Here is a 16475-nt window from a genome sequence, read left to right as displayed (position 1 = left end):
CTGGTCAGGATCCGCCCCCCCCCCAGCCTGGAGGAGGGGGCTGAAGGGGCAGGGTCCGCCCCCAAGCATCCAGGAGACACGGTAGCCTGATGGGGCTGTCAGCCGCGGGTGCCCCTTAGAGGGGGGGAGGGTTGTGTGGGCAGAGCCCCACCCGGCCGGGAGCTCAGGCCTTGCCGCAGCCGCGCGGCCCCGCCCCGGGGGCGGCGAGCGGCGAGCGGGGCCCAGCCCCTCCGCTGGCGCCGGGCGGTGGCTGTGCGCTGCGGCCGGGCCCTCGCGAGCAGGCGGGGCGGTGAGTGCGGCCGGGGGGGGCGAAGGCGGGAGCGCGCCGGGGTCACACGGGGACCCCCCCTTTCCCGGCTGGGTGCCAAGCCCGCGGCGCCGGGGGCCGGAGCCAGCGATCTCCCCGGGCGGGTCGTGGGACCCCACGGCAGGTGGCCTCGGGCGGAGCCTCCGTGCGTGTAAAGGCCGGGGGGGGGGTCTAGAGGGTGTAGGGGGGGTGTGTGGTGGAAGGGGTGTGTGTGTGTGTGTGTGTGTGTGTGTGGTGGAAGGGGTGTGTGTGTGTGTGTGTGTGTGGTGGAAGGGGTGTGTGTGTGTGTGTGTGTGTGGTGGAAGGTGTGTGTGTGTGTGTGTGTGTGGGGCAGATGACGTATCACTGACAATACACTGATCGCTTTGGCTCACGGCTCTCCTGTCATACATCGGTGTATACCGTCTGATGCAGGCTTGGCTGGTGGATAGCTGTGTGTCTCTGTCATGTCTAGAAGTAGAGGGGTGGTAATAACCCCATCCTCTCAGCTCTCTATCCTGACTGTCAACAAGGCGCCATTGGTGTGTGTTAGTTGTCTGTAATACTTCCATGCTTTTTTTTGTAGACCCTGTCCTCTGAGGACCTCCCTGTGCTCTGCAAAGGCACCCCATGAGGTAGGTGAATATTATTACCCCTCATTTGATAGATGGGGAAATGGAGGCACAGAGTCTGGAATGGGCTGTCATTCAAAGTATGGGGCTTTAGTCACTTATAAAACAGAGCTAGCAGGTAGGATGACACATACCCATTGGGGATTGCCTTTTCTGTATATCCGTTGGTTTAACATTTTATTGTCCAAAGAGTGAATCCCAGATCTGCAAAGCCAGTGGCAGGCTAATATGCTGGATGTTGGAAAATCAGGGATGTTTTTGTTTTATATTTATTGACTCTTAAACTCCCCCCACCCCAGTCCACTATCTATTGTAGTGCATCCATGCTGTACTGTATTGACTGATGCTATAGGAAAAGAAGGGCGAAAATCCTAACTGGATGCAAGCAAGTGAAACTTTTCATTTCATCAGAGCATTAGCGACTATATATGTTGTTACAGTCTCCCATAACTGTACAGTGAGCACTATAAAATGGAGTTTAAGCCTGCATTTTAATTCTGATAGGCTTGTGTAGAAGAGAGAATGTAGAGAAAAAGGGAATCAAGGGAGGGAAATGAAAAATGGAGAGGACCAAGATAGGACATTTTCCACAAGTTCACAGGCAAAGAAACAAAGACTCTGTCCGAGAGAGAACTTGCAGTTAGGAATATGCTAGAAGTCTCTGGGCCGTGAGAGCCTTTGGCCAGATCAGAGAGGAATAGGAAAGTCTCAGAGCCCTGAGGAAAAAAAAAAAGCCATTGTGTAAACCATTCTCTTAATGCAATTTGGTGGATTGTATTTTCAACTGATATTATCCTGCAATTAAATTGTCATTTCTATCTTGGAGATAAATGTATTGTGTTCGACCAGTCCTGAGGTCTGGCTGACATTCATGAGAGAGAGAGATGCAGTTCTGAGGAAGAATTTAGTTCCTTTTGTAAAATGCTTAAATCTAACACTTAGCTTAAAATGTTTAGAAACTGGCAGACAGGATGAGAGCATTTCCCTTTTTTGTGGTCGTAGTGTCTGGTGCCTTCCTACAACTGGATGACCCGCAGGGACAATGAACTGTTTATCTCTTCATCCCTACGTATAGTGTCATCTTCTTGTGCCAGGATTTTATTTTATTTTTCATTTGGCGCTGGCTTGGTTGTTGCTTTTCAACCACATTTCCAAGTGAGGCTAGATTGGCGCATTACTTGCAGCCTAAACAAACAAACAAAAGCTAAATTGTGAATGACTATTCTACAGTCTAGCATTTATTTGTTTTTTCAAGTAAAGTCAGTGCAGTTGATGTTGAAAGGCCATTTGGTGAAGAAAAATAATCTCTCTCAGTCCCCTCATCGTCTATTTTTAGTACTCTCCTTGTGCTGCACTGATATAAGCGTCCGCATCCCACATGTGAAAATAACTTAGGAAGACAGTAATTTTCTGGGCACTGCTTTGACTGAAACACTCCAGGGCCAGGTAGAGTAACTTCAAACCACTTTCTTTATCAGTGTTTGCAGGGAAGTCTAATATATTCTCAGCTGTCTGAAATGCAGTTTTATTTTGTGCACTTTTGTAGTGCTCCATGAGGACTTTATAAGAGGTAGAGTTAAGGATTAATTTAATGCTTTTGACGTTATTTTTGTCCCTTAACTAGAACTGGGTAATTTGAGTAATTACCCACTGAATGCATGGAAGTATTTTTACTATGATTGGTCTTAAATGACTATCTGGTTAAATGGGAACTGCCCAATTTATAGGCTACATTTTTATTGATCTTAAAAGAGAGAGTAAAGTCTCTGATGAAAGAGGGCATGCAGATTTAGTCCCCAGGTCTGCAAATCCACAGGAGTAAGTCAGCAGAGTTGCTTGGCAGCAAAAGTGTTTGCAGAATCTGATGACTTCTGTAATGTTTGAAATTCAAGAGCAGAATGTAAACAACAGTGAAAATAAATACAACTAGCAACAGTTGTATTTTGAAATGAATGCAACAGTTTTTCATTCAGTTTAAAGTAGTTGATTTGAAAATCTCTAGAGAAATTATATCTGCACGTTTCCCCATCAGATCTAATTGTTAACATAGGTTGGCCTTTAGAGAACTTTTGTTTTTTCTGTTAACAAAGGGAAAAAATAGTGGAGTTTAAAATATAAGGTGGATTTTTTTTTTAAATGTGATGCAACATATTCTAAATGGAATCTATTCAGGAGATTAGCTTTTCTGTGAACCTGCAAAAATGACCCAAATGCTGCAACTGAATCTGCATGGATGGACTGTTACTGCCTCATGTTGAAGTCAGAGGGGTACTGCACAAATGCAAGAGTAGGCCTAGATGGATTTGAATTCAGCATCAGGGCCTATATAAGCTGGGAGTAGTCTTGTTCCCCCACTCTAACCTCCATGCAAACTTGATATATGCATCTGGCTACAAACAGGTTGTATTACTTTATGTTTTTGGTGCCACAGGCTAAAATAAATCATGTCAGCTTCAGCTTAATTGAGCCTGTTGTCTTGGTCAGATGATTTCTGTGCTCGCAAAAGCAAGTTTCCATAGTTTAGCAGCTTAGTTTAGTGAGTACTGTAACCTTAAACTTCCTGGTGTCTAAAAGGATAGAGTCAATGGACTTCGTTACTTGCACTTCGAACGTACGGCAAATATATGTGTATATATACCAATCATAACTATAGAGCATGGACTATAAACCTAAATAATTTAGTTTTATTATAACTCTATCAACATTCGTGTTCTGGTGCCAAATTTGAGCAATGTCGATAACTGTTTACAACCCTTTTAGTGGCAGAGCATCCCAGTGCTGTGGGCTCTATTACTTTTAAATAAGGTACTTGACCAGTGTTCTCTTTCCTTTGGAAACAGAGTGCAGAGTTTATTGGAAACTGTACATTTTTCATCCATCTGTCTTTTTGAGTTGCCACATTCTTACGTTGTCGTATCCCTCTCCCCTTTTCCTCCTAGAGGATAGACATATTTTTACAAGTTAGTACCTAGGAGGATGTTAAACCATGATACATGTTTCACCCTCCTCTTAAGGATGCTGTATCATCTCTTTACGTTGTCAGCCACCAGTTGGCTCAAGGAGATAGGGAGTGAAGATGGTAATGCTGATCATCTAGAGTGGCTTATGTCTTTAAAGTGATATGCAAACATAAACCAATTCTCATAACATCTCTGTTGTAGAGGTAACTACTGTTGTTCCTGTTTTACAACTGAGGAAATGGAGACACACAGAGATTAAGTGAATTGTTCAAAGCCTGACAGCAAGTCAGTGGCAGAACTGGGAGTAAAAATCCAACAATGATCTCCAGTCTTGTGTGTAGTCTACTAGATCAGATACCTCTCTGAAGCTGTTTGTTTGAAGAATGTGTTCAGATCTGTTTCTCCAAAGGACAGTGAAGAGCACTCTTTTATGCTCCATGGAGCCAGCCTAACCAGGGGTCAAATTAAGGAAATAAGAATTGGTAGTCTTCCAGAAATTCACATATGAGATTGTACAATTTTTATAATTTGATGCTTTTCTCTTCTTCCTTGCATGCAGTGATCATAGTGAAGTGGTTAACAAAGCTGCTTTTTATATTATCATTAGGTTTCAGAGTTACTGCACTATTAGGATGAATGGGAGTAGTTGACACCACCCAGAAGTATTGCTTCAGACTGTCGGCAAACACAGGCACACAGCTCATTGCATTATTTTATCCTTGAGTTTGAAGTTTTTTTTCATTAAGACTAGAAGTTTATTTATTGCTTTAATATGAAAACTTACTTGCTGGAATAGAAGATTGTGTTCTCAAAAAGACATATGAGAATGCCAAGCTTCCATAAAGCAGCCCAGTGCAACATCTGTCTTGTAATTGAAAAATGTGTCTAGGGTGTGTGTCTGTGCAAACTTCTTAACGTAATGTGGGATCGGGCTTTGACTGTTTTCCATTGTGTATCAGCAGTATAGAACTATATAATTAGCTGGCACAAAAATATTCTCTTTTTTACTTTAAAAAAACCTGAATAGGTATGACTAATAGTTGTCACTTCAAATGCCTTTTTTTTTTTTTTTTTTGGTTTGTTTTTTAAAAAGGCTACTCTTGAAAAATGGCCGCAGAAACTGCAAGGGAGGCAGGAGTGTGGAGACAAACCAAAGCTCTTTTATTCAAGAACTACCTTGTTAAATGCAGGACTAAGAAGAGTAGTATGCAGGTAGGTTACGTGATCATTTACTGGCCTCTGTGTCTGATTATGATTTGAAAAATTAATTGACTTAGAAACAAAACTAAGCTTTGTTAAATTGTCTCTGAATATTGAAGGAGTAACTGATTAGTTTGAACTCAGGTCTGAAATATATTGGCTCCTTCAATCATCCTTGTGATCCTTTGGCAAGAAGTGGTTTATAGAAATAGTCTTGCTGTGTGTCTCTGTGTATGAATGTGGTAATTTAAGTTTCTGTATTAACTTTCTAGAGTGTATAGCTGACCAATTGGGGTAAAATAACATTACGTATTTTAGGGCAGAATTACATGTAGTAAAATAGTACTGATAAAGTACAAGATTAAGTTTAGAATGGCTTGTTACTGATAAGAGCAATTAGGTAATAGAACTGCCTGTTGGGATTCCTGGTAAGAACCGTCCAAACAAATGTTTACAAATTGTTTAAATGATAATTAAGAATATAATGTTGAGAATAACATCATAATAATAACTTCAGAGTGCTATCTCATCATTCATCCCTGAATGTCAAAACATGTTATAAAACATTAATGAAGCCTTATAATACCCATTTTGCTAATGGAGAAATAGTTGTAGGCAGACTAAGTGGTTCACCCAGTGTCAGGGTACAGGAGAGTGGCAGAACTAGAAAGAGCATTCACAGCTATAACCCTCCATTTCAGCATATGAACTATATAAACACACATAATTCTGGAAGTCAGGACTGAAAGGTACCATTGTGTAATCATAACACGAGCCCCAAACTTCACCACAGAACAATAAATCAATAAATACAATGATTAAAATATTGTACTGGAAGTATTTGTGATGATGTCATTTCTAAAATTTACATATTATAAAATTTTGCTTAACACCTCTATTGTGTGACGTACTTGGGTTTTTAGGGGGATCCACAAGGGTCAACAAGAGAACATGTAACTTATTTTTTTTGCAAGACAATGCTTGGCTTGACTTGCTTAACTGTTCCATGACTGGAAATATATACAAGTTCTTTTTCATGTTCAGATAATGCAAATGTTAAGTTTATACCAAAAGCCAAATCATGTTCTATATAAAAGACCAGACACCAAAACATCTGAAGCCAAATTCTGCCATCAGCTTCGTCCATGTAACTTCGCCAATTTCAATGTAGCTGAGCACAGAGATTGCTCTTTGGTTTATAACTTCTTAGGAGTTGGAATAGTGCACTTGCATCCTAAAATGGCTTCTCAAATTATCACTGCAGATTAGCAAAATCCTGTGGCTGCATAGCAGTAACAGCCAAGATTGAAATTATTTATTTATGTAGTTCGATAAATGTACAGGAAGCTTTACAATCAAATAATTTGAAAAGGACACAGTCACTTCTTGAAGCGTTTATAATTTAAGTAAAGGAGAGATTTTAATTGCTGTCTTGTTTTTTGGTTTTTTCAACAGGAAATCCTTTTTCCACTATTGTTTCTATTTTGGCTTATATTAATGAGCATGATGCATCCAAATAGGAAGTTTGACGAGGTGCCCAACACTGATCTTGGTACTTTAGATCGCTCCATGCTCTTGGACTTCATTCTTGGATACACACCAGTGACAAACATGACAAGAAAAATCATGCAGAAAGTGTCTTTTGAATACTTTGAAGATGGTATTGTATTGATTTTATTCTTCTACATCTCATGTTCTTTTTTATGTTTAGATGGAAAATACGATATTATTTTGAATGGCTGATCAAACTTGTCCTCTTCAGGTAGATTAGACAGTATTTCTCTCCTCTACTGCTGAGATCTTGAAGGGGCTGTGATGTCATCATTGTCTGCTTCAGCTGATGAGCATTGTGTGATGCCAGTCATGTGCTCAATCTTGCAACCTTACCCACAGTAGTACCCTTTCCTCACCACCAGTGATCCTACTGAAGTCCAGGATGACTCATCTGCATGAGGGTTTCAGGATTGGGCTTAGTATCATCAGACTAAAGAGGTTCTACCTCACACCAGCAGATTTACTGAGAGCGGTTGTATGGTAAATTAAGGAAGATATCAGTTTATTTTAACTAAGGCTTTCAGGTTTAGAGCCTGTGAGTACTGCAAAACAAGTTGTTTTTAATGAATGTTTCATTTAGCACCATGTCAATATCTGGTTTTGAAACTGATTTAAAAAACACGGTTAAGTTGTGCCTCCTCTGTAGAACTGGCACAGCTGTGTAGCTGAAACTGATTCTACCCCCAAAACCTCATATGACCTTGTAGCTTAGATGGTACATGACTGCCAAGAGGAAAAGAATCACGTACCACGACCTGAAACTTTCATTTCTTTTTTTGGGTATCCTGATCTGCTGGTTTCAAGTTCTTTCTGATGAGTTTCACATTTGGGAGTGATGTGTGTCTTCTGATCACAACAATAAATGTTTTTGAGTACCTGCAAAATTTCACTTTTCATTTTTAAAATGTATTTTCCTTTAAAAACTCATACACCTCCACCTCGATATAACGCAACCCAATATAACACAAATTTGGAAGCAACGCGGTAAAGCAGTGCTCCAGGGGGCAGGGCTGCGATCAAAGCAAGTTCAATATAATGCAGTTTCACCTATAAAGCGGTAAGATTTTTTTTGGCTCCCGACGACAGCATTATATCGAGATAGCGGTGACCAGACTTGTCAAGTGCTGAGACTTAAATCCATGCTCCATTGAAGTAAATGGGAAAAATTCTCATAAATTTCAATGGGACCAGAATTTGGCACTAAATACTGAAAACAAGTAGCCCTATTTAGAAATGACACAATCTTTGCTTAAAATGCATAGTCTACTTTTGATTGATCTTCTCACACAAGCATTCTGTTATAATTCTAATTTTTAATATTTTGCAGCTGTAATTACAGAAGAATTTTTCAGTGAAAAAGAATTGCAAGAGGCTAGTACTGTTAACCCCTCAAACTTCGTTGGTGTAGTTTTCAAAGATTCGATGTCCTACCAGCTTAGATTCTTTCCTGTTGCTGTCACGGTGTCTTCTATCAATGTAGAATCAAGAGGTAAATATACTTGCTACATTTAAGGCATTGAACTTGAAAATGTGACTTACTTTTATTATGTCATCACGTGATGCTAAATGCAAACTTTGCTACCTCATGTGTTATCGCGAGAAAGCGAAAGACTATGACAAGTCGTGGCATTATCATCAGTACAATATGAAAGGGGGTGGGGCGGGAGCTGGTTTTTCACTCTTTGGGGTATTCTGAGGCACAGGAGGTGTGCTTTACTGCGTTATTGATAGGGAAACTCCTGCAAAAAAACTAGTAGTCGTCTTCCTGTACTGGGAATGGTTGCAGGGATAGTTAAGGCACAAATGAGTATCTACGTTAGGTGATCATCTTTATGTGTCAGTAATAATTTGGTGGTGTTTATAGAGTGACTTAATGTTACATGGTTCTTCACAAGCATGTGAAAAAAACAAGCAGTGAAAACGTAAGGCGATGGGAGTTCTTTAGCACCAAGATTTTAGCCTAGGTCCCTGCTTTGGGAAACTCTGAAAAGTACAAAACAGCTCAAAACATGAGACGCTCTAGTGATAGCCCCAGCATCTTCACCAACTCCTCCACTACAGGAGGGTGTGTTCTTGCAGATAAGCTTGTTTTCCTCTTACCTTTCTTAAAGAACATCTGAAAAAATGTTCTTCAAAGGGTAAAGTGTAGACAGTCGAAACTTAAAAAAAAATAAAAAAAAATCTGTATTTCACACACAGCTTTTCACTATTAGAAGATTGTCTTAAAGTTGCATTTTAATTCTAGGAATGATTACCTGTGAAGTTAATAATTTTCCATGAAAATGTTACGGTAGAATTCACAGTTCGGTTTCATTCTCACCAATTCGTTTCCTTGGCTTTTTCAGTCGATGTATGAATCTCTTTTTTGGAATCCTTTTTGGACTGTCATAACTGCAAAACAGTTTGGTTTTCATTAAAGTAACTTTGCAAGTTTCTGTCCATAATATAGAGTAGTGGTTCTCAATCTTCACCCCACAAAGTGGCTGAAAAATTATTCTATGATTGGTCATATCCTATTATCCTTGTAATAGTAGCCATCAGTTTGTGAAGTTGCCATTGGCTTTATGGTATATCTATCAAGTTTTATGTCTGCCTTAGAGAAAAATGTCTTTTTATTATAGTTAGGGTAACCAGATAGCAAATGTGAAAAAACAGGACGGAGTGGGGGCAATAGGCGACTATATAAGAAAAAGTCCCCAAAAATGAGACTGTCCCTATAAAAATGGGACATGTGGTCCCCCTAATTATAATGCTTTAAATGAGATTTTGTTGGTTACATTTTTAACTCCAAAGAAGTTGGTTTTCCCCCAATTTCCACCATTAATAAAGGGTTCCCTTTAGATATAGTATTTTACATCATGAACAAGAAACAAATAACTCCAGGTTTTTGCTTTAAAATGTCTTTATTTTTCCATAGCCAGTTGTTCCAGTTTATCAAAGGGATGTGAATCTGTTACCTACTGGCGCTCAGGATTTGCAGCTCTACAAGCTTGTATTGATGCAGCAATAATACAGGTAAATATAGATAAGTAAAATGAATAGGCAAAATTGCTTAAATAGCCTTTGCTTTGGAGAGTAAGATATTACTTATCTCTATTGTAATGAGATTTTATTTTGTCTTGTTAGGCTGTGTCTATGCTACAGCCTATATTGGCAAAACTTATGTCGCTCAATAGTGTGAATATTCCACACACACCCCCAAAGCAATATAAGGGCTTGTCTACACCACGCAGCTTTTAGTGCTCCTGCAGACAAAGCTGCGTTCATACTGCCAGTTGCGTCGGCAAAACTTTTATCTTTTGCAGGGGGGCCTTTTTAAATACCCATGAAAGACAAAAGTTTGTCAACAACTTTTCAGTGTAGATAAGCCCTAAGTTAAACCAGTATAAGCGCTTGTGTGCATAGCGCTATGTCAGCTGGAGATCTTCTCCCACCGACGGCTTCTGCCACTTGCTGAGATGGGTTTTTTTAATGCCGACAGGAGGGCGCTCTCCCATCAGCATAGAGTATCTTCACCAGATGCGCTGCAGAGGCAGGATGTATCTGTACATTGTATGTAGAGACATGGCGTTAGTGTCTTAATACGAAGTAGTGTACTAAAATTGGTTTACGGCTGATTAACAAAATGTTTCTGAGAAATAAGGTGAGTGGAGTAATATCTTTTATTGGACCAGCTTCCGTAGGTGAAAGAGACAAGCTTTCAATCTCTTCTTCAGGTCTGAGAAGGTAATTAAAGTGTCACTGCTAGATAAAAGGTTGAACAGATCATTAAACATAAGAAGTAACACCTGTTGTAAGAAACCATTCAAAATGAAATGAGCAAACAACACCTGCAGTCAGGACAGTGTAGAGGTAATGGGTTACAGATTGTTGTAATGAGACATAAAATCAGTGTCTGTTGAATCTGTGATTTTTGGTGTCTAACAGAGTTATGAATGTAAGCTCTGTGGCTCATCTTTTGAAGGTGTTGCTCAGGTGTCCCATAAGGATGAGGACTAAGAGGGCAGCTGTGACGTAATTGTTTTGTGAGAAGCGTTCGCACACAGGATGGATCTTCTGTTATTTTTCTGCAAGAGTTCATTCAGGAGTGCAGTGATTGTCTGTTTTAACCAGCGTAATTGTTGTTGTTGGGGAATTTAGTAACGTACATCACATATGATAGCCATGTGTAGGACCCATGGATCTTGAAAGGGGTGTTATGGAGGTATTGATCATTATAGCACTGGAAATATGGCTGCAGGGTTTGCATCTGTTCTTATGGTAGGGTCTGGTGTCGCTTCAGGTTGATGTTTTCCTGGTCTGTGAGGAGCTTGCTTCTGATAAGATTGACAAGGTTGGTGTCAAGTATGAGAGGGGTAGCCGTGTTAGTCTGGATCTGTAAAAGCAGCAAAAAGTCCCGTGGCATCTTATAGACTAACAGACATTTTGGGGCATGAGCTTTCGTGGGTGAATAACCACTTCGTCGGATGCATGTAAAGGTTGGGATGTTGTTTGAAGGCTGAAAGAGGGGGTTCAGGAAAGATTTCTTTCAAGATGTGTTCCCCTTCGATTTTCTTGCATTTTTGTAATATTTTTGCACCACCAAGTATTCACATCTAAACGAATGGCACTACTGTTTGTACATTGTTAATGCTGCAACTCTGGTCTGTAACCAGATGGATTGTTTTAATGGATGCATGCTTAATACCAGTCTGAGAGGTGATTGGTAGGAAGGCATGTGTCCCCCTACTGATGGATTTGTAAAGGGCTTGGGAGAGAAGGCATAAATGAAACATGTTTTTGATAGCCAAGAAATTGGGGATAATATTTCTCATTTCACAAAACACATTTTTTACTCCAAAGATATTGTAATTGTATGAACTGTATCCAGTGTCTGACTTAAGACCTAACTATTAATAGGAGTTGTAGTTATTTATACAGAATGGAACTGCTCTTATAGCTGTGTGTTGGTGATACAGTAAGCTTACACCTCATATAAATAAAAAGATTCCTAGAAAAATCTGAAGTTAGTGAGTCGCTCCCATGGCAGACCCTAAGGACGTGAAAACTTTGGACTATGTATCTAACTTGCTTACAGCTTTTACAGAACAAAAGTGACAGATATGGACGTTTTGAAAAACAGTGTTACTCATCCCATTGCTTTACTTTTGGATTCTTTACACTATGTACCGTAAATACTCGCATTTCATTGCTAATATCCGTGGGCAAATGTTAATAGCATTGAATGCAGTTAGTGCTTTGCTATATCCCTGTTAACTTCACTTTTGGTGATTGCAATGGTTAATAGCTTGAACATAATGGCATTTTCTAAAAATTCTTATTGGGGAGTGTGTAACAGTTGTCACAAGTTGAGGTTTTGAACCGTTCTGTAATAATCAGACATGCCAATCTGGACAGTGGGTACCGTGGTGTCCTACTAGCAAATGCCAACTTTCTCTAAAGGGGGTTAATCCAGTTGCGTATGCCAGTCTTGCAGTGGGTGAAGCTTCTACCTTGCTGAGCTGAAGTTCTTAATTTTTTTACTACCTAACCTCTGTCCAGCTGATAATAGGGTGGTGAGGGTTGGTTTGATTTGTTCCTGGTCAGTGTTTGTTTTTGAATTCTTTTCAACTACTTCTTTCTAGTTCTAGTTGCTGTTTAACAAATTCGTGCACAGGTCAGTCCCCTTATTAGGAGATGGACATCCCAAGGTTTTGTTCACTTGCTGTCTCCACCTTCCCATAGAAGGTCATGTTTTCCCTACTGTGATATTCTGGGACTTGGTACAATTTAGGCCCAAGACTTACACATACACAAGCACCTATTTAAAGTCTCAGGGAATTGTGTGAGCCTACTTATGTCAGTAAAATATGGCATGTGTGTAAATGCCTCCAGGATTGGGTCTTACACCCAAAAAGAATTTACCTGTTAATGTATTTTGGAGTTTTTGTGTTTTTGGTTGGTGGAGCTGTAAAATCCAAACTGATTAAAATATTCTTTCACTTTGTTCTTAGCTGAAGACTAATCATTCAGTTTGGGAAGAACTGGAATCGACTAAAGCTGTTATTATGGGAGAGGCTGCTGCTAAGAAAATCAGTTATTTTCCTCGAGCAGTTATTTTAATTTACCTGGTAATAGCTTTCTCACCCTTTGGGTACTATTTGGCAATTCATATTGTGGCAGAAAAGGAGAAGAAGTTGAAGGACTTTTTAAAGATAATGGGGCTTCATGACACCGCCTTTTGGTAAGTTAATGTACAACAAAACTCTCGTTCTAGATAAATATAGTAAATGTCATGTTATTTTATAATAAATTTTTAAAATTAACAGTAACCAATTTGATGAATCTTCTTTTTAGGCTATTGTAATATTGATCGGAATGTTGGGCAAGTCTTGCTTAAACACAGTTATAATAGCATAGTAGTTGGTGCCTGTTTGAAAAGCAAATGTCACGATGATGCTTCAACTAAAACCTATTTCCATTATTCTTCTGCTTTATACCGCAGAAATGTAGGACTGGAAGAGACCTTGACAGGTTAGCTAATCCAGTCCCCTGCACTGAGGCGGGGCTAAGTATTATCTAGATCATCCCTGAGAGATGTTTTTCTAACCTGTTCTTAGAAACCTCCAATGATGGAGGGCTGGTCTACACTGGGGGGAGTACCGATCTAAGATATGCAACTTCAGCTACGTGAATAGCGTAGCTGAAGTCAAAGTATCTTAGATCGATTTACCTCGAGTCCTCACGACGTGGGATCGTCGTCCGCGGCTCCCTGTGTCAATGCCACTGCTGCCGCTCACTCCGGTGGAGTTCTGGAGTCGACGGAAGCACGTTCGGGGATTGATATATCGTGTCTAGATGAGACGCGATATATTGATCCCTGAAAAATTGATCACTACCCGCCGATACGGCGGGTAGTCTGGATGTACCCGGAGATTCCACATATTTCCTGAATGGTGGTGCCCAGAACTGGATACAAGACTCCGGTTGAGGACTCACCAGTGCTGAACAGAGTGGAAGAATTGCTTCTCATGTCTTGCTTACAACATTCCTGCTAATATATCCCAGAATTATGTTTGCTTTTTTTGCAACAGTGTTACATTGTTAACTCGTGTTTAGTTTATGATCCACTATAACCCCAGATCCTTTTCCGCAGTACTCCTTTCTTGGCAATCATTCTGTATTTGTGCGGTTGAACATTCCTGACTAAGTGGATATAAAGAAATCCCTAAAAATACACCAAATGCCTGATGTGAATAAATAAGATGCTGAGTGCATGAGCTATATTTTTTTCCTCCTTTTAGCTCAGTAACTCCTTTTTCCTGATGTTGAGTTGGACAAGTGACAGTCTCCCTTCCGCTCACATCAGTTCCAGTATGTGGATTGGATGAATACTGCTGTAGTATTGTAACCTATCTGAGAGAGAAATCTATGCAGAAGACATTTAGATTTTAAAGTGCATCTTCTTTAATGATTGGTACTATACCATGTAATGTCTATTCTTCCATGTCGTGGGTGTGCTCATTTTAATACAGTATGGTTGTAGGGGAACAAATGATCTTAGTTTATCTTTGCATGCCCAGTAATGGTGGCCATTGATGTACTAGAGCTGTATCCTGCAAGAAACTACCACAAAATATAATCCTTTTTTTACCGTGAATAGTTCAATTGATTCAGTTGTATTGTTCTCAATAATAAATGCTGTTTGCATGATCAAGCCCTTAATTTAGAATATTAGCAGACTACTTCCCCTCTACCTCCAGTCACTATTTCTTGATACATGTGGCCAAGTCACTTCCCTTCTCTGCTTTAGGGAGCCCCTCTATAAAATGCATCCCTGCAGACATGTTACTTAATGCAGCATTTTGAAAATTGGAAGCACTATAAAAGGGCTAATCTAGTGAGTTGTTAGCTAAGTAAAATATGTCACATTTCTTACCCTTGCACAGGCTTCATCTGTTCCCTAAGAAGGAAATTTTTCTCTGACTTTTCAACAAGGTTTATTTTGTGTAGAAGAATATTGTATTACTGGACTGACTAGGGTATTAAAATTTAAGTAGCATTTTCTTTAATTATTGAAAGCTGCTCCTCACTAACCCTGTTTCAATTAAACAAGGGAATTGATTATAGAAATTACAAAATTGTAGCTTCAGAACAATGTTTTGCTTTATTTTGATGCAATTAGCATGTAAGTACATGGAATGATGCTTAGAATAATATTTGCACGTAGAAACCTCCTTTCCTCTGAGATTCTGGCACATTGTTTTGCTTCCCTTTTGTGCAGCATTCTGGAATATTAAAGAATTGTAACTTTGAATTATTCCAGTATAGTACTTTAGTTAATCTAGGAATTTTCCTTATTTTTCCTTTTCTTCCAGGCTATCTTGGGTTCTGCTCTACACAACTCTGATTTTTGTCATGTCCATTCTCATGGCAGTCATTGCAACAGCCTCATCACTATTTCCCCAAAGTAGCTCCTTTGTGATATTTCTTCTTTTTTTCCTGTATGGAATATCCTCAGTAAGTGTTTTGTGAATTCAATTTGTTTGTGGTTCATTGAGGTCGCTCTCTCCAATGTGCTTCTTCCCATCTGCTGTTTTCCCCCATTCTAGACATGTTTCCAATGCAGTTTTCCCTACCCCAAATGGTAAACAGCTGCCTTTATCGCACCATTCTCTTTCTTCTCACAATTATTTTGAGAGATTTTATGTAGCTTCTCGTGTCACATGTACTGAGCTGGTTACTTGAACTCCAACCATTACCTTACCACAATATTCGAATGTACAGAAATTATTTGCTAAATCTCCTATGCTTTGAATAGGAAATACCACAGGTGGAGAAATGTATTAAAATCAAATACCATGGGATTTTTTAAAGGTTTATTATTCCTGCTTATTTCACCCCACTACTTCATGTATGGCTCAGTTTCCCAAAATGCCAAGTACTCTGGTTTGTGGCGGTGGTGTAGCTGTGTTGGTCCCAAGATATGAGAGACACAAGATAGGTGTGGTAAAATCTTTTAGACCTACTTCTGTTAGTGGAAGGGAAAAACTCTCAAATTTCACAGAGCTCTTCTTCACACAAGAATTGAAGGATATCATCAAATCTTTCTCCGAACAACTTCAGGAGAAGCTCTATAACTTCATACTCCACAAACCCACCCCAGGGACCTTCTGCATGCTGTGCAAAATACACAAACAAGGGAACCCAAGCAGACCCATCATATCTGGCCACAACCCTGTTACTGAGCAAATATCAAGATTTATGGAAACCATCCTCAAACCACTGACCATACAAAGGGCCAGCTTCCTCCAGGACACAACCGACTTCCTCCAGAACCTATACCACAGAAACTATCGCTGTACACCAACATCCCTCGCTATTATGCCACCTCTGTCTGCTTCAAATATCTACAAGACAATGGACAACACTGAGCAATCCACCCCCAACACATTACCAATCTCATCCATTTCATCCTTACCCATAAGAAGTTTACATTTAACAACAAATGTTTTGTTCATACCATGAGTACAGCCGTGGATACTAGGACAACTCCCCAATAGACCAACCTCTTTGTGGGCCACCTTGAAGAAGAATTTCCGGGAAAATGCACCACAAAAATGTGTACCTGAAATACATTAATGATATTTTCATCCTCTGGACAGATGACCTGGACTCCCTGGGATTTCCACCACAATTTCCACAGCTATTACATGTCTGTCACTCTCTCTGTAGAACAGTCCTATGTCAGCATCAGCTTCTGGGACATGCCAAGAAATCTGTTATCTACAGCCAGGAACTCACATCCCAAATAATATGCTCCAAAAGAGACAGGATACACACCTCAGCATATGTAAACTGCCT

General features: G+C 39.9%; 1 protein-coding gene across 1 annotated transcript in view; it reads left to right on the top strand.

Moving 5' to 3' along the window:
- The first annotated feature begins 269 nt into the window (after positions 1–269).
- Positions 270–16475, top strand: part of LOC127033210 (cholesterol transporter ABCA5-like) — a 68053-nt gene continuing 51847 nt past the window's right edge. Inside the window, exons 1-8 of the mRNA XM_050920992.1 lie at positions 270–289; positions 873–925; positions 4972–5090; positions 6534–6738; positions 7960–8121; positions 9550–9647; positions 12626–12855; positions 14990–15131. Coding sequence (XP_050776949.1) covers positions 4986–5090; positions 6534–6738; positions 7960–8121; positions 9550–9647; positions 12626–12855; positions 14990–15131 — 942 coding nt within the window. The 5' untranslated portion in view covers positions 270–289; positions 873–925; positions 4972–4985. The remainder of the gene's footprint in view (positions 290–872; positions 926–4971; positions 5091–6533; positions 6739–7959; positions 8122–9549; positions 9648–12625; positions 12856–14989; positions 15132–16475) is intronic.

This window comes from Gopherus flavomarginatus, chromosome 12 (genome assembly GCF_025201925.1).
Source record: "Gopherus flavomarginatus isolate rGopFla2 chromosome 12, rGopFla2.mat.asm, whole genome shotgun sequence".
NCBI lineage: Eukaryota > Metazoa > Chordata > Testudines > Testudinidae > Gopherus > Gopherus flavomarginatus.
The sequence above is the reverse complement of the archived record's forward strand: the minus strand, read 5'-3'. Positions and strand labels throughout refer to the sequence as shown.